At 45.0% G+C, this 25,221-nt stretch overlaps 1 protein-coding gene across 1 annotated transcript in view; it reads right to left on the bottom strand.

Annotated features, from left to right (window-relative positions):
* Window positions 1–25,221, bottom strand: part of FAIM2 (Fas apoptotic inhibitory molecule 2) — a 61,750-nt gene that overhangs the window by 23,030 nt on the left and 13,499 nt on the right. Inside the window, exons 2-10 of the mRNA XM_007502908.3 lie at window positions 22,644–22,839; window positions 21,176–21,279; window positions 20,743–20,807; window positions 19,842–19,895; window positions 7,760–7,810; window positions 5,397–5,436; window positions 4,462–4,499; window positions 3,752–3,839; window positions 3,428–3,523 (exon numbers count right to left, since the gene is read on the bottom strand). Of these exons, the coding sequence (XP_007502970.1) occupies window positions 3,428–3,523; window positions 3,752–3,839; window positions 4,462–4,499; window positions 5,397–5,436; window positions 7,760–7,810; window positions 19,842–19,895; window positions 20,743–20,807; window positions 21,176–21,279; window positions 22,644–22,839 (732 nt within the window). The remainder of the gene's footprint in view (window positions 1–3,427; window positions 3,524–3,751; window positions 3,840–4,461; window positions 4,500–5,396; window positions 5,437–7,759; window positions 7,811–19,841; window positions 19,896–20,742; window positions 20,808–21,175; window positions 21,280–22,643; window positions 22,840–25,221) is intronic.

Below are 25,221 nucleotides of genomic sequence, written 5' to 3'. Positions count from 1 at the left end.
TCATACTATCTGTAACTTCTATTAGGAGAAGACATAGCTAACAGTCTGTTTTTGGTTATGGAAAGTCTTTTGCCTAAGTGACTGAAGGGGTCAAAATTCTGCCTTGCTCAAACTTTCCTAAAGATGTCACCAGAAAAGTCTTGCCTCATCTATCACCTTAATCCTCCTGCTGCCCAATGTGGGTCTGAGAGAAGTAAGCAAGACAAGTGAAGGGGCTCAACTGTACATGTTCAGTCTCATCAGTGCCTGGAAAATGGAGAACTGGCTGCCTTGGGATCTTCTGATGAGTTTGAATTCTCTTCTTTCTAGGTGCCACTCCAGAATAATCAGGCTATGTTTGATGGTACTGCCATGTACAATTCAAACTCTTGTTTTCCATAGGATGTATACAGTTTCTTTTGATGTCTTCCCTCTCCTACCTTTTCCATGAACCTGTCCTCCAACCTGGGATGATGTTCTTCCTTTTTTCCTTTCAAATCTTGCTTCATGCTTCCCTCACTCAGTTAATAGTAAGCATCTTCACCTTCTATTCCTGGAAGCCTTCCCAGATTAGTTCTAATTGTTTTCACTCCTCTGAGTCTTTTTATTTGGTTATAGAGTTTACATTTATTTCTCTGTTTCCTCTGAGGGTATCATTATCTTCATCAGACTTGGGAGTTTCCAGATGGCAAACCATCAACAAGATTGTGGAGAGAAGAATGGGAAGGGCAAAATGGGATGGATAAGGGGTTTAGAGGATAAAAGAGAGGCAATGATCTCTGAAGGTCCTACCTGGGCACAAAGCTTTCCCTGAACTCCTCAGTTGAAAGTAGGGGCAGGGAAGCAGCTGGGTGACTCAGAGGTTAAAGGGCCAGGCCTGGATTCAGGAGTCAAATCTGGCCTCAGACACTTCCTAACTGTGTGACCCTGGGCAAGTCACTTAACCCCCATTGCCTAGCTCTTACCACTCTTCTGCCTTAGAACCAATACATAGTATTGATACTGAGTCAGAAGTAAGGGTTTAAAAAAAAAGAAAAGAAAGTAGAGGCAGCACAGTGGCTAGAGAGCCAAGTCTGGAGTTGGGAGAATCTGTGTTCAGATCTGGCCTCAGACACGTCCAAGCTATATGACCCTGGGCAAGTCACTTACCTCCATTTGCCTAGCCCTTGCCCTTCCATCCAAGCCAGTGGTTCTCAACCTTTCTAATGCCGTTAACCCGCAATACAGTTCCTCATGTTGCAGTGATCCCAAACCAAAAAATGATTTTGGTGGCGACTTCAAAACTGTCATTTTGCTACAGTTATGATTCGGAATGTAAATACCTGATATGCATTATGTATTCTCATTGCTACAAATTGAGAGGTTGAGAACCGCTGGTCCAAGCCTTGTTACTAGGAGAGGAAGTAAAGGTGTTTTTTTTTAAAGGAAGAAAGCAATGACTACTCATTTCTTCTAGTTAGACCTCTCCTCTGCCCTTATCACATTTTATGCTGTAGCTGATTCATTTGTATTCAGGTCTTGCCCCTTTTGTAAAGTAGGTTCTTTAATGTCAAGGACTGCCATTTTTCATCTTTGTATCTCCCCAGTGCCCAGGTCCTTAATCAATGTTTTTTGACTTAAATAGAATGCAGAAATAGAACTCAATACAGTCAGAGGATTACAGATTTAGGGCTAGAATGAACCTTAGAGGGCATCTGGTCCTGCCCACTCTATGTAGAATATATAATAATATTTATATTTCTATATATTTTAAATTGATTTATAATATATTTTAATTTATATACTATTCATTATATAATATAATACCTTCAACACATATTATAGGTCATATTACACATATTACATATAATTTATATAAATATTTAATTTTAAAAATACATGTATATGGAACATATAATAAAGTTGGAGCTGGGATTCAAATCCAGGTTTTCTGACTCCAAGTCAAGGACCCTTTGCTTCCTCTTAATTATCTCCCCCACCAGGAATATCCTGTAGGATTCCCCCCCCCCACCCAATGTCCTTCCTCTGAGCATCCCAGCCTCCCTGGTACCACACATTTCCTGGAGCCTGCAGTCACTGTCATATCTGCCCCACCCTCCTCAAGGCTCTAGCTGTACAGATTCTTGGAAACACAAAAGACCTGCTTGACCAACTAAGGTCAACAATAGACTCCTTGATGCTGCAGGGGGGGCCCCTTCCTGTCACTCCCGCCCCATTGCCTTCAAGGGCCCAGTCTAGCTCCGGCCCCTCCCTTGATCAACAGGATCCAGGGAAGTGCCAAGAAAATATCGGGGGCTCTCATTTATTGAAGCCAACTCTGACCCGGGGGATGAGGCCGAAAGGGCCAGGGCTAGGATTCCAACTGGACCCCCTCCTTTTGATCTTTGCTGCTGCTGCCTTCCCTTGTCCCCCAACCTTTCTGGTAGTGGTGGGAGCCTATTCGTATTTGGATATGTTGGCTAGAGGCTGGGGAGCGGGGGAAGGATGCTGTGGCGGTTGCCAGGATGGCCTCTCCCCATAGCTCCTGTTGCCAAAGCTAAAAAGCAGCCAAAGGTAGACTGGGGGGAGGGAAAGCAAAGGAGACAGCAGTGTGCTTTCCAGTCCACTATCCTGGGTTCCTTGGTAGTTAAACTTTACCGGTCTCCTAAACACATTCTTTCCTCTCCCTGCCATCAGTGATGGCGATGGAGGGTCCCTGCATTCCCCCTCTCTGGCTGGACTTTCTGCAGTGGCAGTTTTACTCTAAAAGGCTGAGGACTGCACAGACCCAGAAAGTGGATGGACCTCCTTGCCCCCTGCCCAGCAAACCAAGCCAAACCCCAATCCTTTTGTAGTAGCTTTTACCCAGATATTCCAATCCTTGTCCAATGTTTGTTTGACCTCCAGGTGACTCCAGAGCCTCCCCTTCAGGGTCTCTCTAATCGATGCCAGGCTGGCCTTCCAGATGATACCCCCCCTCTCCCCCACAGCCCAATCTACCCTCACTGTGGTTTCAATTCTTCTCCTCCTCCCAACCCTCCATGCATGAGAAAGGTGAAACCGGATGTCAGCTGAGAAGTCAGGCAGGTGCCTGTACCTGCCAAAGAAAAGCCGACTTGTTTGCCCATGGACTTTGGCTCCCAGTCCTGCCAGTACACATGGTACTTGCTGCCAAGCCCAGGGTAGGGCTTCTGGGTGATGACACAACTACCTCCTAACGAGCCTAACTGTCGACACCAGGTCCCATCTCCCCTCCCCCTCATCACCTTGTCCCCCATTCCCGCCATCACTGGCCCTGTCCTGGGTCTGGCTGCCCAACATCCCTGCCCAGAGGCTAGGGGAAAGAGAAGGCATGTGCAGACCTTGGTTGTTGGTCTCAAGTCCCTGAGACAGAAGGGGAGACAGAGGGATGGAGAAGACCCGGGCAGGGATGTGAGAAGTGGGGTTTGTGGATGGGGAAGTGACTTACATATTGGAAGGGAAGGATGATGGCCAGAAGGATCCCACTGAAGAACATGACCATGAGAAGCACAAAGAGGATTCCTTGGCAGGATGTGAAGTCAAACTGTGGGGGAGAGAAGCCAGCAGAGGGCTGTGAGTTTGGAGAGCCTCTCACTTTCATACTCAACAGCCTTCATCTACTTCCCAAACCTTTTTAGTGCCTTTTTTTCCTCCTCTGGCTTCCACCGAGCTATAGAGGATTACTCATCCTTTGGATGTGGACTGGGACACCCCAACCTTGTCGATTCCCACCCAACTGTCGTCTCCCCTCTCCGAGGGTCCTTTGGCTCACCTTGGTCTGGAAGCTGAAGAGAGTCACAGAGAGGCAGACCAGAGCAGTGATCCCCAGACACAGAAGCACAGACTTGGTATTGTAGTAACTGTGGGGCAAACATCTTTGTCAGCTGGGGCCCAGGGCTAGGTCTTCACCTGGTTTGGGGCTTCACCCCTTCCTACTGATCTCCATTTTCTCCTTTATTAGGATCAAAGAGCCCCTCCTCTCAGTCTGGAAGCCATTTCTTAGCTGGGGCTCTCCTCTGCCCCCTGTCCCAGGCTGAACCAGTACGGAGGAGAGGATTGAAAGGAGGTGTTTTTAGGGCTCAGTTTCTCCAGGAAAGTCCCTAAGAAGGGGATTAACCATCAGACACCTACATTTTTGTATCTGGGTAAAAGTGGGTGAAAGTGACCCTCAAGGAGCAGTCTAATAAGGCAAAGAGAAGTCACAAAGAGGCAAAGTGTAGCTTAGAAAGGAAGGATGTACCCTGGTATGTGCAATTTCCCCTTAGTGGTGTTAGGAAGTTTAAGCACATGCGTGTATATATATATATAAACTACTAAGTGGGGAGTCAAGGAACAGATTGGGGTTAGCTCTGGGCTGCCCTCTCCCTTCTAAGAATGGATGGATAGAGGCAATTGTAAACAGAGAAGTCAGTCTAGAAAAGGTCGACCAGAGCCCTCCACTTCCCCAAATCTAGCATCTCCCACCTCTTCCCTTTTCATTACCTGGACAACATCCCAGTGAGGTAGGCCATAGACAGGGTCTGCAAGGAAAAATAAATGAGAAGGGAGAGCCTTTGAGGACACAAGCTCATTTTAGGTGAGTCTTGTCCCTCACTCGTCCCTCCCACCAATATCACTGTCTGCCACCCTAAGCTCACTCCCAGCCCGGAGAGGGATGGACATTGTCCCTCTCTGACAGGCTGGATCCTAACACTGGCAGCTTCACTCAATGCTTTGGGAATTGATTTATTCAGTCAAAAGGTCCAGTACAGGGCTGGTCGGAGGCATCAGTCCTATATGAAAGCTGCCCCAGGAGATAAGAACCTGAATGAACCTCTAGAACTGCCATCATTTGCCTAGGTGCCTACTTTCCAGACTATTCCTCACTTAAAGTCTCTCACCCCCAATCCAAGACCCCATCCCTCTTCTCATCAGGTCTACCCAAGGTTTCTCTTCAGATTATTTTTGAATAAATCCCTACCTTCTCTCTTAGAATTAATAAAGGATGAGCAGTTGGGGTTAAGTGACTTGCCCAGAGTCACACAATGAGGAAGAGTCTGAGGCCATATTTGAACCCAGGACTTTCTGGTACTTTATCCACTGAGCCACCTAGCTTCCCCCTGATAATTTTTATAAATCACTGGATAAGGGGTTGGAAGGGAGACAGAAGGACCCGTGTGTATGTATATGCATGTGTATGTGGGGCAGAACTAAGGTTTTTCAAAAGGGGAATCAAGAGAGCAATAGCTCTGTCCCTAAAGACATCCCAAAGGATCTCTCCAATGAAAGGCTGCCCTTGGAAGTCAACCTATTCCTCTGAGGTGAATTCTGACTTTGATGGCATCCTGCCCCTGAACGTTAGACTCTCAATCCTCAGAGGAGGACCATGCCCGTGCCTCTTGTCCCAGTCCACCCTCACCCCCTGCTTCCTCACTTACAAAGATGCTCAGGAGAATCAGGTTCCAGGGGAAATATCTCCTGTAATCCAAATCAGAGAGATCAGATGTAGGCTTGTGAATTCCCTGGAGCCCCAGTCACTTTCTTTCCTCTCACTCACATCCCAACTTTTTGCTCCCTGTCTCCCAACTAAAACTGGGCTCTCCAAACTCACCAATGGTGGCTTCTTTTAAATCTTTTTAAATCTTTTAAACATGTTTTTCTGGGCTTGGTAACACCCACCGTATGAGCATTCTTATATACTAAGAAAAGACAAAAGGCATATGGGCAACACCAGATCTCTAACGTGGACAGCTTGCTTTTAGAGAGTTTACAATAACTTCAACTCAAATGCTTCAATAACCCCCTTTCTTTCTTATCTTCTTTATCATAACCCTTTTATTCCCCTCAAGCCTTCCCTCAAAATTTTAAAACAAACACCCTCTCTTTGAGATGAATTAGCCGAGTCAAACAAAGCAAATCCTCATGTTGGCGATGCTTGAAAATATGTGTCTGACTCTACCTACACCCAGAATCCATCATCTCTCGGTCAGGAGGAGAATGGCACACTTTATCATTGTCCTCTGGAGTGAGGGCAGGTCATTACTTTGGTCAAAGTCCAATGCTCTCTTTGTTGCCAAATCTCGTCTCAGATTTCATCCTCGTAGACCTCTCGGCAACTGGAGGGTAGTGACCACCCTCTCCTTTCTCTGGGCTTTTGTGAATCAGTCCTCCACTGGTTTTTTCCTACCTGTCTGACCTCTCCTCTCAGTCTGCTGAAGCATCATCCCTATCTCATCCTTGAATTATGTGTATACCCCATAGCTGTATCGTGGTCTTCCCTTCCCTATCTCTATTCTCACCTCGTGATCGCATCAGTTCCTGTGAATTCAATTATCATCCATCCCTATGGAGACGACTATTGAATCTGTCAATCTCAATCTCTCTTCTTCCCTCCCTCCCTCTCCCTGCCTCTCTCCCTTTATCTCCCCCTCTTTTCCTCTCTCCCTCTTTCTTTCTCCCCCCTACCTAGTCTACTCTGCCCTCCAACTGCTTATTGGATATTTCCAATCAATGTCCAGTAGGCATCTCAAATTCAACATGGCAAACCCTTTCCCCTTCAAGCTCACTCCTTTCCCTAACTTTCCTGTGTCTGCAAGGGAGCCAGCATTCTTTCAGATCTCCGGGTTCCCCGCTTTGGCACTGTCTTTGACTTTCCCTCTCCTTCCTCACTCCACATAGCTATTTGGTCCCCAAATCTTTTCGTTTTCACCTCGATAACGCCTGGTATCTTTTCCCTTCTTCCCACTCACATTGTCACCATCCCGAGTTCAGGTTCTTCTCACTCTCACAAGCTATTGCAAGAACCCTTTAATTTGTTTTCTGTCTTAAGTCTCTTCTTTCTCCAATCCATACTCTACATAACCAACTACCGGGGTGGTCTTCACCTCCTAGCCTGCAAACGCTAGTTGCCTCCTGTTGCCTCCAGGATCAATTATAAACTCCTCTGGCATCATAAGCCCTTCCCAACCTGGCCACGACCTCCCTCTCCAGCCAGATTGTGTAATACTGCCCTTCACTCACTTGGTGGGCCAAGCAAACTTCCTTTCTTATTCTTTGGACATAAAATTCCATTTTGCATCTCCATGGCTGTATCCCAAGCCTAGAATGAGCTCCTTTCTCACTTCTGCCTCTTAAAATCCCTTCAAAACTCAAGTGCCACCGCATAAAGAAAATTGCCTAGTCCCCCAGGTGCTAGCACCTTCCTCTAAATTACCTTTTATTTATTATTTATTTTAAAGAACCCTTATCTTCCATCCTAAAATCAGCACTGTGTATCGGTTCTAAAACAGAAGAACAGTATGGGCTAGACAATGGAGGTTAAGTGACTTACCCAGGGTCACACAACTAGGAAGTGTCTGAGATCAGATTTGAACCCAGGAACTCCCATCTCTAGGCCTGTCTCTCTATCCACTGAGCCATCTAGCTGCCCCCAACCTTTTATTTTGTGTATGCCACACATTTGTATGTATGTGATATCTTTCCCTATAGAAGGTAAGCTTTGTGAGGACAAGAACTATTGTTTTGTCATGGTATCCTCACTAGCCCAGTTTTATAAATGACGGTTGACTGACTGATTGATTCTACCAGAGGGCTAGATCCCTGCTCCTTCCTTAATAACCATACCATTTCCTGAAGACTTCCTTCCATTCCCAAGTCCATCTGCAAAAGCAGATCTTGATGGAGATACAGAATAAGTGGATCTTTGAAGGAATGCATGGTACATGGATTCCCAGGGTTCTACACCCCAATGTCTACCCCATCCCCCTTTTTCTAGATTCAGAAGTCCCCTAAATTTTCATACCTTGGTCCAGAGCAGCAGGCCAGGATTAGATAAGTCATGAAGAATACAGCACTGAAGGCAGGAGAAGACACAAAGCATTAGCTAGACTGAAGAAGTGTTGCCTTTCCTTCCCCATCCACGCTCCCCATGAAGGACAGCCTTGGTGAAATTAAGAACTGTGTGAGGGGAGAGAGCCCCAGACCTGATTCCTGACTCTAGGGAGACCATAATACGGTAGCGTTTAAAGGCAGAAGGAACCTTAGAGACTGCTTCCATCCCTTTATCATTAGTTGGTGGGTGGTTGACACTTGGGGAAGGGACATCATCGTTTGGTTGTGTCTGATTTTTCATGACCCCGTTCTGGAGTGGTTCTCCATTTTCTTCTCCAGCTCATTTTATAGATGAGGAAACTGAGGCACACAGGGTTAAGTGACATGTGCAGGATCACAGAGTTATTAAAGTATCTGAGGTTGGATTTGAACTCATGAAGACGAGGCTTCCTGATTCCAAGGACAGTACTATATCTGAGAAGAGACAGTTTTTTTTTTAACCTTTGCTTTCTGTGTATGGTTCCAAGCCAGAAGAGTCATAACAGGACAGGCAACAGGTATTAAGTGACTTGCCCAGGGACATACAAGGAAGTATCTGAAGCCATTTTTGAACCCAAGATCTCCTGTCTCTAGGCCTGGCTCTCAATCCACTGAGCCATCTAGTTGTCCCCAACAACATCTTATAAGTAGAAAATGGAACTGTGCAGGTGGAAAATTTGCCACACTTGAGCTACATTCCCAGCATCCTTTTAAGTTACATCCTCATTTTACATATGCAGGCTTGGGAGATAAATTTAACTGAGATCCATCCTGTGGGGGGGAAAAAAAGGGGGGGGCAGCTGGGTAGCTCAGTGGATTGAGAGCTAGGCCTAGAGACGGGAGGTCCTAGGTTCAAATCTGGCTTCAGCCACTTCCCAGCTGTGTGACCCTGGGCAAGTCACTTGACCCCCATTGCCTAGCCCTTACCACTCTTCTGCCTTGGAGCCAATACACAGTATTGACTCCAAGATGGAAGGTAAGGGTTTAAAAAAAAAAAGAAAGTGCTGCAGGTATGAGTCTCTGGCTCTCTTTGCTCTGCTCACTTGACTGAAAGAACCCTTTTTCTTTTTTCTTCTCTTGTGACATTATTTAAAAATCTGATATTTTTTAAATACTAGGATATTTATTCATTTTTACTCCTACAATTCTTGGCAACCACGAAGGGATTTCAGAATTAGAGGAGCCAGATTTCTTTTCCTGCCGTGGGTTTCCCTCTCCCTTCTCCTATCCCTCTGGGAAACCTTCAAAGCTTTCTCAGGCTCATTGCCTACACCTGCCCACCAGGAGAGCCGGGTAGCAGGGTCTCCCTCACAGAGGCTGTTCCTGCTAACTCCTGCTCTTACTGCTGCTTGCTGTTGCTGCTACTGGTAAGCTTTAAACTCCCTGCCCCAAACCCCAACCTAGGAGAGGAGGATCCCATTTCCCATCCTCCCTGTTATTCATTTTTACTCCTACAGAGCCCAGGGTTCTTTCTGCTGAGCCATGGGGCCACCCAAAACTTCAATGTTATTCAGTTTAACCAGCATTTATTAGTGCTGATAGTGCCAGGCATTTGCTTAGGTGTTGGGGATACAAAAACAAAAAGACCTGCCCTTCTTTGGGTGAGGGAGGGTAGTGGAAGGGGAAAGAGGTCTAAGTAAGGTGACGTAAGATAAGGAGATACAAGACAGTTTAAGGATGGAGAAAGTGCTAATGATTAGGGGAGGGGGCAGGGACAGCATCTTCTGGGAAGGCTTCTCCAAGGAGGTGGCACCTGAGTCACCTTAAGAAGGATCCGGGGGGTGGAGATGAGGGGGGAGTGGTTTCCAAGGATGGGAGACAACAGTCTCCAGGGCACTGAGACAGGAGGTAGAATACTGAGCTCAGGGACCAGACAGCAGTGAGTTTGACTTCAGGTGCCTGATGGGAATTACAAGGATCCCTTCTACATCCTGACTTTCTCCATCATTGTTTTGCTATATACTTCATATTGGCATGAGAAGTTCAATGGGAATTTTGAGGGAGTTTTATGGAAGTCTCAGATGACAAAGCATTTAGAAACTCAGAAAGGCATAAAATATATGGATAGTATCAAATAACACCAACAGATTTTCTATTTTAATACCATAAATACACACAACTTCTTTTTAAAAGGTAAAATAAATAAAAAGTTAAGGTTTTCAGAAAAGAGAACACGAAAGCCAGCAGATGACACCCAAAGGCTAGACGTGTTAACATTGACCCCCATAAAGCCTGTGACCAAATCCTGAACCCAGATTTTACAAAAAAAGTAAAAAGCACCGCATAAAAGCAAAAGAAACACTTAACACTTCTTCTCGGTACAAAAGGGAGGGACAAAAAATTTTACACAGATTTTCCAGACTGCAGGAGGGCCGCACTCCTAACCTCTGAAATGTGGAAGAATACCTGTAATGGGAAATAAGGTGGAGAAGGAGGGTTGAAAGGAGATCGTGGAAGGTTTTACTTGCCGACTGAGGAGTTTGTATTTTACTTGATGGATTCTAGGGAGCTACAGAAGGAGCGATATATTTGTTCCTGTGCTTTGGGAGATTATTTTGGCAGTGATAGGGAGAGGAGAAAGACTGAAAGCAAGGGGACCAATGGTTATCATAATCCAGGGTCAGCAAGAGCCAGAACTAGATAAAGGATGCTGAGGAGGTGGGATCAATAAGATTGGGCAAATGGCTGGATAGAATAGAGTTATTGAAGAGTCAAGGATGACACTCCAAGGTTGTGATAGAAGAAAAGGGGGAATAGAAAGGGATAAGTGCCCATTATGTCCAGGCAGGGTATTAAACACCTTTTGCGAATACCTCATTGGATCTTCATGACAACTTTGCAAGGTTGGTGTTATTATTATCTCCATTTTTATAGTTGAGAAAAATAAGGCAAAAAGAAGTTAAGTGACTTTCTGAGGGTCACATAAATGAACTCAGGTCTTTCTGATGTTAGGCACATGGATTTTCTAGTAGAACCCTCAAGAATACTGCACCTCAAATTATTTTCTTTCCTCCTTCCTTGTCTTTCCTTTTCTTCCTTCCTTCTTTCCTCCATCCCTTTCTCTTCTTCCTTCCTTCCTTCCTTCCTTCCTTCCTTCCTTCCTTCCTTCCTTCCTTCCTTCCTTCCTTCCATCTTCTTAGTATCAATTCTTTTTTTTTTTAAACACTTACTTTCCGTCTTGGAGTCAATACTGTGTATTGGCTCCAAGGCAGAAGAGTGGTAAGGGCTAGGCAATGGGGGTCAAGTGACTTGCCCAGGGTCACACAGCTAGGAAGTGGCTGAGGCCGGATTTGAACCTAGGACCTCCCGTCTCTAGGTCTGGTTCTCAATCCACTGAGCTACCCAGGCCCCCCCTTAGTATCAATTCTAAGAGAGAAGAGTAGTAAGGGCTAGGCAATTGAGAGTAAGTGACTTGCCCAGGGACACATAGCTAAGGAAGTATCTGATGCCGTATTTGAATACAGGCTCTTAATCCACTGAGCCATATAGCTGCCCCTCTTCCAGGTATTTTCACTGGTCATCTCCCCAGCCTAGAATTCTCTCCCTCTCCATCTTAGATTCCTGGGTTCTTTGGCTTCCACAGAGACCCAGCCCAAATCCCACCTTCTACAGAAATTCTTTTCTGATATTCTCCTTAGTTGGGGCACATTCCCTCCGTTGATTATCTTCAGTTTGTCTTGTACATAGCTTGTTTTGTACATAGTTGCTCATCTCTCCTGTTAGACTGTGAGCATTTGGAGAGCAGGATCTATCTTTTTCCCCTTTCTTTGTATCCTCAGAGATCAGCACAGTGGCACATAGTTGTGTTTGCTGCCCACCCCCCTTTTTTAAACTGTTACCTTCCATCTTAGAATCAATACTGTGTATTGGCTCCAAGGCAGAAGAATGGTAAGGGCTAGGCAATAAGGGTGAAGTGACTTGCCCAGGGTCACACAACTAGGGAATGTCTGAAGCCAGCCCTGAGTTTGGTCCCAGACCCCTCCTGTCTCCAGGTCTGGCTAAGCCATCTAGCTGCCCTAGGAATAATGTTTTTAAATGCATAAGATAAAATATATAAGACTTCAAAGGGAACCAATGAAATTGCACTACAGTTACCAAAATATTGATTAAGAACCCCTGGTTTGGGAAGTAGAGGAGAAGCTAGAAGGATTATAATCAGAGAGGGTTAATGGAGGTAAAAAGTTATGCAAAATGGTGAGATCCAAGGCATGATCCTCTTTGGGTGGGGATGAAATAGAATGAAGATTGTAGGAACTGAAGAAGTTTTTTAACTGTCATGTCAAGCTGTCTTGGGGGTCATTAAACCTATGCTGAAGGCAGGGGATGGGGCAGAGAGGAGGTGAATGCTAAAAACAAGAACAGTGGGAGAATGACCCAGGAGTCAGTAGAGTGTAGCCACAAGAATGCAGAAACTGGGTGGTATAGATGTACAAATGAGGTGCAGGGACCCTCAAAGGAGGAGAGTAGCTAAGGGAGGGTGAAAAATGGAGAGAAGTGATGAGGAGGTAGTCAAGCATGCCTTTTTTCCCCTCCTGTCTCCATCTGTTGGTGAACATGAAAGAAAGAAGCATCTTGCTCAAGAAAGAGTGACTGGGCTAGGTGGCTCAGTGGATGGAGAGCCAGGCCTGGAGATGGGAGGTCCTGGGTTCAAATTTGACCTCAGACACTTCCTAGCTGTATGACCCTGGGCAAGTCACCTGACCCCCATTGCCTAGCCCTTACCACTCTTCTGCCTTGGAACCAAAACACAGTAGTGATTCCAAGATGGAAGGGAAGGGTTTAAAAAATGGGTGACCAAGATTGTCTCTAATATTTTCTAGAGAGCATAATAGATAGGCAAAGCAGAGAAGGACTGGGGAAAGGGAAGGCTGACCCCAAGAGTAGTGGCAGGGGAGGGAGCTTTTGATCCTGTAGATGGTGACTAAACCACAAGACTTAAGGAAAGAGATGGGGGATTACTAGCACAGAATAAAGCTCAGAATCCAAATTCTCCATGCCCTGAGCTTCTGGGTGATGATTAGTTCTAGTGTGAGAATTATATGAGAGGACAGAAAGCCAGCCTAGACTGGGTATAGAGAGTCCCCAGCACCTAGTCCTCATCTTACCTTCTACCTTGGCTCCCCTGAATCAAAATGCAGATTTCCACCTCCCATCTCCAATCACACATACACAAACACAGAGGAGGGTCATGGGTCTTAGGACGTCGATTTTCATTGTAGGAGGTTCTCTGCATCCCCAGTGCCTGGCACCAAGTCTGGCACATAATGCATCCCAGGCTTGCTTCTCGGCTCCTGGAACTTCTCCTCCTGATCTCCCCAGCAACCTGTGCCCTCCCCAAACTCTTTCAGTATTTATCTTGCCTATAATTGCATTTACCCCCACCCCAACCCCGGTACCTCTTAGAATCAGTACCAAAATAGAAGAGCAGTAAGGGCTGGGCAATAGCAGTCAAATGACTTCCTCAGGGTCACTCAGCTAGGATCTGTCAGAGGTCAGATTTGAACCCAGGTCCTACTGACTGCAGGCTGACAGCTCTATTCACTGAGCCACTTTGCTGCCCCTGTATTTACTTTTAACATATATATACCTTGAAAGAACATTTGTTCTATGTGGAAAGACACTTTCTTTTTTTAAAATTCTGTTCTTTTTTTGTCTTCATATCCCCAGCACCGAGCATAGTCAGTACCTGGTGCATTAAGTAAGTCCTTAATCAGTGCTTGTTGTTTAATTAGGAAAACTGGATTCAACTCTTTCTCCAATATATATTTAAATACATGAATAGAATTATATGCTGTATAGTCTTCATATATACTCTCACATTTTCATAGATACATATATACTCTCAAATGTATGTACACTATGTACATGTATGCGTAAATATGGATATGTACAATATATGTACATGAGAATATAGACATACATATATAGGAGAGCACATGTAGACACATACAAATACATGCATTTTATGAGTATATATATGTATTAGACATGCATATACATGTACAGGAAGTAGTAGAGCTGAGGATTTGAACTCAGGTCCTCTAAATCCAAATCTGGTTCTTTGCCCATTATATTCTACTGCCTCTTTTATGCTTTTGGGAATCTTCTACCTACATGCAGGTGATATCTGAAGCTGTGAGATTGGAGTATGCCAAAAGAAACAGCATTGGAACAAGAGATGGCTGCGGGTAGAACTTCAGGGATACCTACATTTAAAATGAAGAAGAGCCAGTGAAAGATACTGGGGAGGGACAACTAGGTAGTACAGTGAGTAGGGTTCTGGGGCCTGCAGATGGGAGGCCCTGGTTTCAAATTTGGTTTCAGACACTTCCTAGCAGTGTGACCCTGGGCAGATCACTTAACTCCAATTGCCTAGCCTTTGTCCTTCTGTTTTCCTTCTTTCTTTCCTTCTTTCCTTCTTTCCTTCTTTCCTTCTTTCTCTCTCTCTCTCTTTCCTTCTTTCTTTTTTCTTTCTTTCTCTTTTGTTTTAGAGAAGGAAGAAAGAAAGTAAAAGAGAGAAAAAGAGGCAAGAAGGAAAAAAGAGAGACAGGCAGGAAGAGAGAGAGGGAGAGAGAACGGAAGGAAAGAAGGAAAAGGGAGAGAGGGAGAGAGACGGGAAGGAAAGAAGAGAGAAAGGAAGAGAGAGAGAGGAAGCAAGGAAGGGAGTAAGAGAGGCAGAGGGAGGGAGGGAGGGAAAGAAGGAGGAGGGAGGGGAAGAGAGAGGGAGAGAGGGAGGGAGGGAGAGAGCTGGAGAGAGAAAGGAAGGAAGGAAGGAAGGAAGGAAGAAGGGGATGGAGGTGGGAGAGAGGGAGGGAGGAAGAGTAGAAGAAATTGAGGAATAGCAAAAGGGCCAGGATACTGCAATAATATAAAGACAAAGGAGGGTGGTGTTTCAAGAAAGGACCAAAGGTTGCCTCTTCTTAGCCAAAGAGTGTGGCTGTGTGTGTGTCTGCCTCTTTTTGTCCAGCCTAACTCTTCCATCCTGGTTTCTCCTCCTCTGGCTTTCCAGAGCTTTTGGGGCTTCACTCAGGTGGGGAGAGAAACTCCAGAGCAAGCTGGAGGCTGAGACTCAGGCCAGCTCAGAGTAAGGCGGTGGGGAGACCGGAGGAGAGGATGAGTCACGAGGAAGGCAAGGCGAGAAGAAGAGTGACTAGAGCTTTACCGAGTCCCCAGTGAATGCGCTGGAGCCTCAGGGCTGTTTACAGACTGTCAGGAAAGGAAAATGAGACTCCTCTGAGGCCAGGCCAGCAAGCCAGCCAAGGCAGCTGGTTCCTTGATTGTTCCGCCTCCTCCTAGGAACCCGAGCCCCAGTGGAGGGTCCTGGGCATTCGGAGCATCCCGCCAGGCCTCCAGACGGTAGTGCTTGGGGTTTGGGAAGCCTGCGTGAGCAGCTCCGGGGCGGCTAGCCAGGGAAGGATACCTGGCGGAGTCAGCGGGGATGCCCTTGGTGGCAGCTCTAGGTTTAGGCCAACACAAATAAGGCTCCGCCTTCACCCTTCATAAGCCTGAGGCTTTTCTCAGTCCTTCCCTCTCTGCCCCTAATGAAAGGAACAGCAAGCCAGATTACCATCTCTTGGGGCTGCAGTTACCTTCCTAGCACAGACATCTCTCCCCGCTCCCAGTCTGCAGTAGCCACAGGGCCGTTCCCCAAAGATACAGACTGTCCCTGACCCCCTCCGAGGGGCTCTACCATGGTCTCCTTTCGCATCGCCCCCAGCCAAACTGGACCAGAGAACCCCAACTGGAGGCTCTCCCTAGGCGGAAATCCCTGCGCCTCCCTGCAGGGGAGAGCCAGGGAGACCGCCGCGCTTAGCACAGCCCTGGTTGTTTGGGCTAACGCCGATTTCCCAGACTGGTGCAGCGCAGCGCTGATGCTGGGATGCCGCCTGCGACGAGGGAGCCATCCATGCCAACTAGCCTGCTGCTGCTCCTAGAGAGACCTCATTAAGTTGGAGGCTCATGCGGGAGGGGATCAACCCTTAGGGCATCCGCCCTTCCCTCCTCCACACACAGACTATCTCTCTAGGGTGAAGTGGCTTCCAAACCTCCGCTCCTTTAAGAAGGGCCAAACAACTGGAACCAGGGGAGCATCTGTAATCTGGGGTTCGGTGGGAGAACTTTCCCTCTCAGCTTAGCACTCGGGTGAGTGGTGGGAGCAGAGTTCTGATTCCTTTAAAACTCTTGGGGGCAGATGGTTCCAGAGCAGGGGACTGGTCTTTTTTTTAACCCTTACTTTCCAACTTAGAATCAATGCTGTGTATTGATTGGTTCCAAGGCATAAGAGCGGTTAAGAGCTAGACCATGGAAGTAAGGTGACTTGTCCAAGGTGGGACAGCTAGGAAGTGTCTGAGGTCACATTTGAACCCAGGACTGCCCATCCCTTGGTCTGGCTCTCAATTCACCAAGTGACTTCCCTTCACTCACTGATAGCTTTTTTTTTTTTAAATTTAAAACCTTTGCCTTCTATTTTAGAATTGCTCTACAAGGCAGAAGTGCAGTAAGGGCTAGGCAACTAACTCTTCTCACCAGAGAACTGTTCTTAACCTGGAATCCATGTCCTTTGAAAAGAATGTACTAACTATTTCATTATAATTGGTTTCCTTTGTCAACCTACACATTTTTATGAGGTTAAAAATATTCTTCTGGGAAGGGCTCTGTAGGCTTCACAAATGTGCCAAGGGGTCCATCCAGGACACAAAAAGGTTAAGATTTCTTGGGCTTGCCAGGTTTTTGTCATCTTCCAGTTGAATTTCATTGCTTCCTAGGCAGTTTGCCTCTATGTACTAGACTAGCCCAGAAGTCCAGTTTAGAGCAGAACTTCCGATCTGTTTTCAAAGTGAATTACCTGCAAGGGCTCTATTCTTGTCTCAGCTTTCCTAAGAAGAAGGGGGGTAATGACACTATGCCCTGAAAGCTGGAGGTCCAAATTTTTAAGTCAGGTATTCAAAGCCTTCCATAATTCACTCCAAAATGTGCTAATCTCTTATATCAACCAACTCCATATGGGAGATGGAAAGAATGCTTCCTCTGTGGTCAGAGAACCTGGAGTTCAAGTCCTGCTCCTGACATTTACTAGCTGTGTGATCCTGGACAAGTCACTTCCTTGAGCTTTTTAGGTGGGAAAAGGGAAGAGATGTTAATTGAACACCTACTAGGTGCCAGGCATTATGCTAACTATTATCTCATTTAATCTTAACAACCACCCTGGGAGGTAGGTGCTATTATGATCCCCATTTTACAATATGGAAACTGAGGCAAGCAGAGATTAAATGACTTGCCTAGGATCACATAGCTACCAAGTATCTGAGGCCAGATTTGAATTTAGGTCTACACTTCTCGGGCAGCTAGGTGACACAGAGAATAGAAAGACAGTCCTGGAAGTCTCATCTTTCTAGGTTCCAATCTGGTAAACCCTCAGGGCAAGTCGGTAAACCCTGTTTGCCTCAGTTTCCTCATCTTCAAAATGAGCTGGAGAAGGAAATGGCAAACCACTCCAGGATCTTTGCCAAGAAAATCCCAAATGGAATCACAAAATATCAGATGGGACTGAAGACAACTGAGCTGAACTTCTTGGCTTCAGGCCCAGGACTCTATCCACTGTACTACCTAACTGCCTTAGTTTCTACACATGTAGAATGGACAATTAGACTGGATAAACTTTGAAGTCTCTTCTCACTCTAAATCTATGATCTGGTTCATCCATTCAGACGGGCCCATTCACTGACGCCTGAATAGACTGAGAATTCCTATCTTAGTGTCTTTGAGTCTCTGCTTGAAAAACCCTTCCCAGCCTCTTTTTCCCTACATACTCTTCAGACAGGAAGTCTTCCCTAACCCACCTTCTCATGGACTTCCATAACTTTTTATTTTAATCAAAAGATCTTCCGACTAAGGATCAATATTGCATATTGGTTCCAAAGCAGCAATGTAGCAAGGGCTAGACAATGAGGGTTAAGTGACTTGCCCTCACAGTTAGGAAATGTCTGAGGTCAGATTTGAACCTAGAACCTCCCATCTCTAGCCCTGACTCTCAAACCACCAAGCCACCTAGCTATGTTCACCCATAGCCTTTTTTTAAAAATTTAAAACCCTTAACTTCTATTTTCAAATTGATATAAGTATCGGTTCCAAGACAGAAGAGCAGTAAAGGCTAGGCAATGGAGGTTAAGTGACTTGCCCAAAGTCACATAACTAGGAAGTGTCTGAGGTCAGATTTGAACCCAGGACTTCCTGTCTCCAGACCTAATACTCTATTCATTGAGCTATCTAGCTGCCCTTTCTCATAGCTTTTCATGTTACTTGACTATCAAATATTTCCTCATATTATCTTTCTCAAATGTGATTTGTTTCCCCCAAAATACTTTAAACTCTTATAGGACAATGACCTTGTCAGGCATCTCTCCTTTATCACTCATAGTGCCTAGCACAGTTGACAATTCAGACAACACCCCGACCTCAACCCACTACCTTAATAACTCAGATCCATGTGTATTTTTTAGCTGGAATTATCTTGCCTGCATAGACCTGGCCAGAATTATCCGGCTGATTCAAACCCATTCTGCTCAGCTTACCCACTGTTGCTTTAGAAGGTTAAAAGAACCTGAGCACCTTTCATTTGTTTAGAAAGCTAAGCAGCAGGTAGCTAGCAAAAGGGCTCACTCACAAAACTACTACTACTGTTCAGCTCTCTTTCTGACAACCAGGACCCAAGAGGAGGGCTTCCTTCTCTAAGCAGGTCTCCCATAGTTCTCCCTTTCCTACCTGGATGCGATAATCCCCAAGGACTAAAGTCTAGTTGTGTTAACCCCTGAGCACGTGAGAAATGTGAATTGTCATGATGGAGAAGTCCCCAGGTCCCCAGCCTCTCTCAAACTGGCAGTCACTTAGGGGTAGGGCAACAACAGAGTTCAGGGATGGGAGTTTAAAGATTCTGGGGGCTTGGGAGGCAGCAATGTTCAGTGGAAGGAATATGAGATCTGGAGTCAGTGGACTTGGTTTAAAATTTTGACTCTTACCCTCTGGGACCCTGGATCAGCCATTTACTTTTTGGAATCATGGAGTACAGATGGTTTTGTCCTTATTTCTCATGCTTCTCCATCAGCCCTGTTCCCTGAACTAATTCTCCCTTCCTCCCTTCCTCCCTTCCTCCCTTCCTCTTGACTTCCATCTTAGAATCAAAACTAGGTTTTAGCTCTAAGCTAGAAGAATGGTAAGGGCTAGGAAGTGACTTGCCCAGTGTCTGAGGCCAGATTTGAACCTAGGACCTCTCATCTCTAGATCTGGCTCTCAATCCACAGAGTCACCTAACTGCCTGCCCCCCATCCCTGAACTTTTAAAGAGGTTGCTCATACCAGTTCTTTGGAAACCCTTTCTCCTCATTTTATCTGCTATTCCACAAACCCCACATTAATCTAGGTTGTTTAACAGTCAAACAAGAGATGATCTCAAAATCCTTTTGATCTCTTAGCCTATGATCTTGTTACAATGAACCTAGCACCATGATTGATACTTGGTATGCTCTTTTAATAGGTCTTTTATAAGTTTGGTGTTATAAAAACAATGGATTCTTAATTTTATTTGAATAAAAATTAGTTTCCATTTTTAACTGAAAAATCTGAAAGAAGCATGGCCATTTTTATTATAGCAAGATGGACAATACTGCTTAAAGTTTGGAAGCCACTGTTCTAAGATCCCTTCTAGCTTTAAGTTCTAGGAGTCTACCACTGTCAATGCTGCTAGGTCTCAAATTTCTGGCATCAGAACCTCTCTGAGGACTTTGATTGGTCCAGTTCTCTCTGAGAAGGAGAGAGTCCAGGCCTTCTTGAATGACAGGGGCCATGTGTTACTCGAGAACCCTCATCAGAAGCCTAGGTTCTCTGTGTCTGATACGTCTTAGTTCGGGGGAGGCAGTTAGGGAGTTCCTGGGGGAACAAACATATAGTTCCTGTATGTTTAGACCCACTGGGAAATGGTTTTCTGGCCCAATCCAAGAGCAGGCCCATTTGTATACTTACTAGGATGCCCAGTACCAGGCTGGATTGCTCTGGACATACATCTTGACTGGTTCACTGCAGGAGAGAGAGAGAGGGAGAGAGGGAGAGAGGGAGAGAGGGAGAGAGAGGGAGAGATGAATGTGTGCACATTTCCTTTTCCCTGTCCCAAGCCCCTGTGAATAAATAGGCATCTATGGAGAACCCTGGAAGATATTCCTTAAACCTGGCTCTCCTGTATGAAGAAGGCTACTGATGGAGATGCTTAGTGTGGAGATGGGTCAGAAACCCTGAATCCTGGGCCTAGAGGGTCCACTTAGTTAATTCTGGACCCAAAAGCGATCCTGCCCACATGTTTTTCTCAAGTCTTCCCCTTTGATGGTCCAAAACACTCGAGTCCTTTTCTCCAGCATTAAACTTGGAGGAGGAGGAGACACATAACATTCCTTCTCAGAGTGAAACAGAACCAGCTGCATGTTTTAAGTCTCTCACCTGATTTCTTGAACTGCTATCATCGAATTTCTTTAAGGAGGCTTCTTCAGAAAGATCTGAGTTCAAATCTGATATTTACTAGCTACGTGATCCAGGGCAAGTCAATTAACTTCTTATAGCCTCGAATGTAAGAAATCTATAAAATTTAATTTAACTGTAAGATATCTGTAAAATGGGGGCAATAACAGCATCTTCCTTTCAAGGTTGCCATTATGAGGACCAAATGCAATAATATATGCAGAGTGTTTTGCAAACCTCAAAGCACTATGTAAATGCTAGTTATTATTATTATAGGTCCAACTTTCTCCATTGCCTTGTGCATTAGCTCAACAAGTCTATGTACTCTCATGGTGCCAACCAGCTTTAAACATGAGGAATCTTCTTTGATTTCCTTGAAGGGGAAGGAAAGACTGAACCCAAAGGCCAGACTCACCAGAAAGTGAAGAGAGCCACAACTCCCACAGTTAGCAGCAGCTGGATCATTAGGATGGAGTAGACCTGTTGGTAAAGAAGGTAGAGGGAGGGGTCTCAGAACATAGGAAGCGATCTACTCAGAACCTGGCAAACTTGGGCTCATTTTCATGGTTATGGATAGAAATCTAACCTTCTATCCAGCCTTATAAACAGGTAACCAATGTCAGGATAAATCCTTACTCTTCTGGGAGATGCTGGAAAGGGGTGAAGATGGGGCGTATCATAGGAAACAAAAAAGCAACCAAATCAAGGGGTGGAAGAGTGGGGACCCAATAAGGAAAGGCTGAAAGGGGGGGCTGGTCCAGCTTGGAGAAAGGAGGACCCACAGGACACTAAATATCCAAGTTTTCCTCAAAGGCTTGGATGGGGCTATGGAAACGGGAGCTACTTACCTTCCTGACAAATACTCTTCTCACGTTCGGATCATCCCAGCTAAAGGTGGTGAAGATCTCAGGATCTCCAGAGTATCCACCACTTCCATAGCCAGGGCTGCTATCTGTGGAGAAGAGTGTGAGATCATGGAGATCATGGAGTACAGATTGCTTTTTCCTCATTTCCCATGTTCTTTCATCAGCCCCATCCCTGAGCTTTCAGACAGACTGATGGATTGGTCCACACAGTGGCCCTAGTCTGAGATTTCCCCTTAACACTGAGATGAGGATGCGGAAAGTCTTAGGGAACCTCTAGACATTTCCTGAGACCCCTTCTTTCTATTTCATGAATCTGCAGTTGAAGTTGTGGGCAGGAAAGAATAAGGTAAGAAAGTGCAGGGAGAACAGGGCATAGCAGAATGTGACAAAAATGGAAAAAGAAGTCAGGGCAGAGATCAGTCAAAATATTGGGGATGGACAGATCAAACTGCCTGTCAGTACTGGGAGGGAGAAGGGAAAGGAGGGAGGGAGATCAGTTCAATCATATAACTGAGGAAAACAAATGGAAATTTCTTATTACATGTAATTAGTGAAAAAAACAACAAAACAGAATATTGGGGCTGGAGAAATACTAATCTATCTATCCCAATTTTTCTGAAAACAAGCTAGAGCTGGATAGGGGGAATTCAAAAGAAAAGGAAAACACAAAGAGATGTCACGAGCAAGTAGTTTAGAGTACATCATTCTCGGGGCCCTGCTTCCCTGGTCATCTAATCTGAATGATCAACTCCCATGATTCTCAATTCTGCTTTTCTCCTCCAGCCAGCGCAAATCCCATACCTTATTTCTTTCTTTATTACCAATTACATGTAACAACAAAATTCCATATCAGTTTTCCAAAATTAGAGGATCTAAATTGTCTTCTCTCTTCCATAGCTGGCAGGCTGGGTTATATGTGTGTAAAAAACACACAAAACATGTTTCCACATTGTTCACTTTTGAAAGTGACTATAAAATCCCATCCCTTAGCTGCTGCCACCTTTGAATGCTCACAAACCAAGCCCCCTCTTTCCTCTCTCCTTTTGTTAGGATAGGATTTTGGATAAGGGAAACACACAAGAGGAAAAAACATATAAAATAGCAAACTTTTCCATCCTTTGTCACACTTTTGGACTCATCATCCCCAGACTTGTCTAGAAAACGTTCCCTGACTAATTTCAACCCTTTCCCTCTCTGACTGTCCATCTTGGATGGGGATGCCGAGCCCTGATCAGCAGTTCCTAGTGTGGTATTCAGTTCTGTCTATCTGTCCAGTCCTTCTCATCAGCCTTCCAACATGTTGCCTCCTTCTTCTACCACCTTGAAATTTGGGGACTGAAGCTGAACAACGATGCAGTATCTTCTTCCACGCCACTTCTTTCTAGGTTTTCCATCCAGTCTCAACACTGTCCCCCCAACTATCACACCTACCAGAGTTGGGGAGACTCACTTGGGTCCACGTATGCCCAGCTGGGATGGAAGGGCACAGTTGGGGCTGGTGGAGGGAAGGCCCCAGCCTTCAGCCCTTCCCCTGAGGTAGCTTCCTCATAGGTTGGAGGGGCCAAGGGAGCTGATGGAGTCTCCTTCTTCTCTCCATTTGCCTGTTGCTGTCCTTCAGTCCCGGAGGCCTTGTTAACTACTGAAAGCTGTGGAAAATGAACAGAGTTAGTCAATAAGGAGAAAAGGAAAACCATGCCTGGCCACATACATATCACCTCTCTTTGGCGCCTTTACACTATTTTACTTTCAATGTTCTCAATGCACTGAACTCGCCGGTTATTTAGTCCCCTGGAGAATGAGAGGGAGGGGAAGCAGATATGTGAGTCACAGAGGAAGAAGTAGGAGTCAGGAAAGATGAGAAAAAAAGGATTACAGATTTAGAGCTAGAAGGGACCAGGGTCCAACTCCCTTATCTTACAGATGAGGAAACTGATGTTGAGAAGGTTAAAGGATATGCCCAAGGTCACACATGTGGTCAACGATATAGGTGGGAATTGAACTCAGATCATCTGACTCCAAAGTCAGAACTAATTCATAGACTGAATCACACAAAATAAAGAACAATCAGTACCTGGTCTTGGGTTTCCCCTTTTCTGAGGACTCATCCCTCTTCTGAACCCTAAGACATGATTTTGTCCCCAAGGCTTCCCTAGTTTTTCCTCCCAAAAAAGGTAGGAATGTACCTCAAGTGAAGTTCAGAAATTCAATCATTTCAACCCAAATTTATTCCTGCTATATATGAAAGGGCAAGCCCAAGGATGAGTGAAAAGATGTGAGGGGGAGCCTCAGAGCACTGAAGATTTAGAGAGTGGAAAGAAGAGGACCAGCCCCCAAACCATCATCAAACATCTACACTACAAGAGGAAATAGGTGTAAGAGCTACAGCACAAGGAATTTAGAGTTAGACAAAAAGAATTTCCTAAATCATGAAGTTAGGAACCATTTCTTTGGAGGGTTTTCTTCAGAGATGGAGTTCTCAGTGACAGAGATGAAAGATTCCTTTAAGGGATCCTACCATACATCCCTCTAACTGAGGAAACTGAGGAATCGGCTTGTAGAATCTACACAGCAATGGAAAGAGGAGAGTGGGAACCTTAGGGCAAAAAGTAAGGAAGAAAGTAGAAATAAATTATTTAGTGAATATGCGAGAAAAAGGCTATAAGATAAGAAGTCCAAGTAAGAAAGGCTATGTATAGGCTTAGCTCCTAAAGTAATTAAAAAATGAAGTCAAACAGACTCAAGAAAAACAAGCAAAAAATTAAAGGAAAAAATATTGTCTAGCATTTATTTAGAACTTTAAGATTTGCAAGGCATTGATTTGATCTTTATAACAACCCTACATAGGTGCTGTCATTTCCATCTTATGGATGAGGAAACTGAGGCACATAGAGATTAAGTGACTTGCCAGGGTCACATAGGTAAGTGTCCAAGACAGAAGTTGAACTCAGGCTTCATGTTGTCCAGAATTCTAGTCACTGTATCACCAAGCTGTCTCAATGCCTCAAGACTTTGTCCCGAAATGAAGAAAAGTACCTGGTCTTCACTAAAGTATTTTTTAGACTCCCCAGACTTTATGGACCAACTGCAAGAAATTCTAGAATGGTTCAAAAAAGAAATACATCTTTTAAAAGATTTAGGATAGAAAGCAGGTCAGAGCAGCAATTAAGATGGTGCCATGAACAGTTCATAGAGAAGCCTAATTCTCCCATGTACACTCCAGCAAAGCTCTGAAAAGGGCACAAAATTACAAAATAATCAAGAAATCTAAAGAGAAATAAGAGTAAGCTCCTTTATTTAGCTCAGGACTGCCCAGAAAAAGCTTGTGGTCACAAAAAAGGAAGGGGTCCTGCCTAGGAAACCAGCCAGTGGCTAGTGACAGTGGAGACAAACTCACTGGAAGTCAACCAGAACTCTGACCAGAAATTCTCCAGAGGCACCTGATACCTGTTGAGCTCTGTTCCCCAGGGTGGGTAGGAACAGACCACTCAGATGGGGGAAGTTCAAGAGAGGTCAGAAATCAGTAGCATTCTAAGCATCGATGTGGAGCTGGAAGGGCTCTGACCAAGGCATACCCAGGGTGTTGGAGGTCTGGAGCACCCTGTCCTGAAATGTTCCAAAGAGCCATGGAGATCACAGTACTGCGACCCTGATTGACATAAGGGGGCATTAAAGCTATCCCCTGAAATTGAGTGAAGAATTCCTTGGTCTGGCAACAAAGAGCATAGAAAGGGTTGTATATAGCTTAGTTCTGGCACAAAGCCCCAATTCGGAAACTGAGAATGGAGGTATGTCCAAACAGAAGACACTTGAAAGAATCATGATAGATCCAAGAAACCCAAAAATTCAATCCAAAAAAAGAAAGAAAGTCTGCAACAAGCACAAGCAAGACCTCATGAAAAACATTTTTTAAACTCATAAGGACAAGAATATTAGTAAGAAAAGAATAGACAGGTTAAAAAAAGATATAATGAGTGAAATAGATCTGAAAGAAAGAAGCAGAAGGATAAATAACTTAGAAAGAGTAGTAA

This window comes from Monodelphis domestica, chromosome 5 (genome assembly GCF_027887165.1).
Source record: "Monodelphis domestica isolate mMonDom1 chromosome 5, mMonDom1.pri, whole genome shotgun sequence".
In the NCBI taxonomy this organism is placed as follows: Eukaryota; Metazoa; Chordata; class Mammalia; order Didelphimorphia; family Didelphidae; genus Monodelphis; species Monodelphis domestica.
The sequence above is the reverse complement of the archived record's forward strand: the minus strand, read 5'-3'. Positions and strand labels throughout refer to the sequence as shown.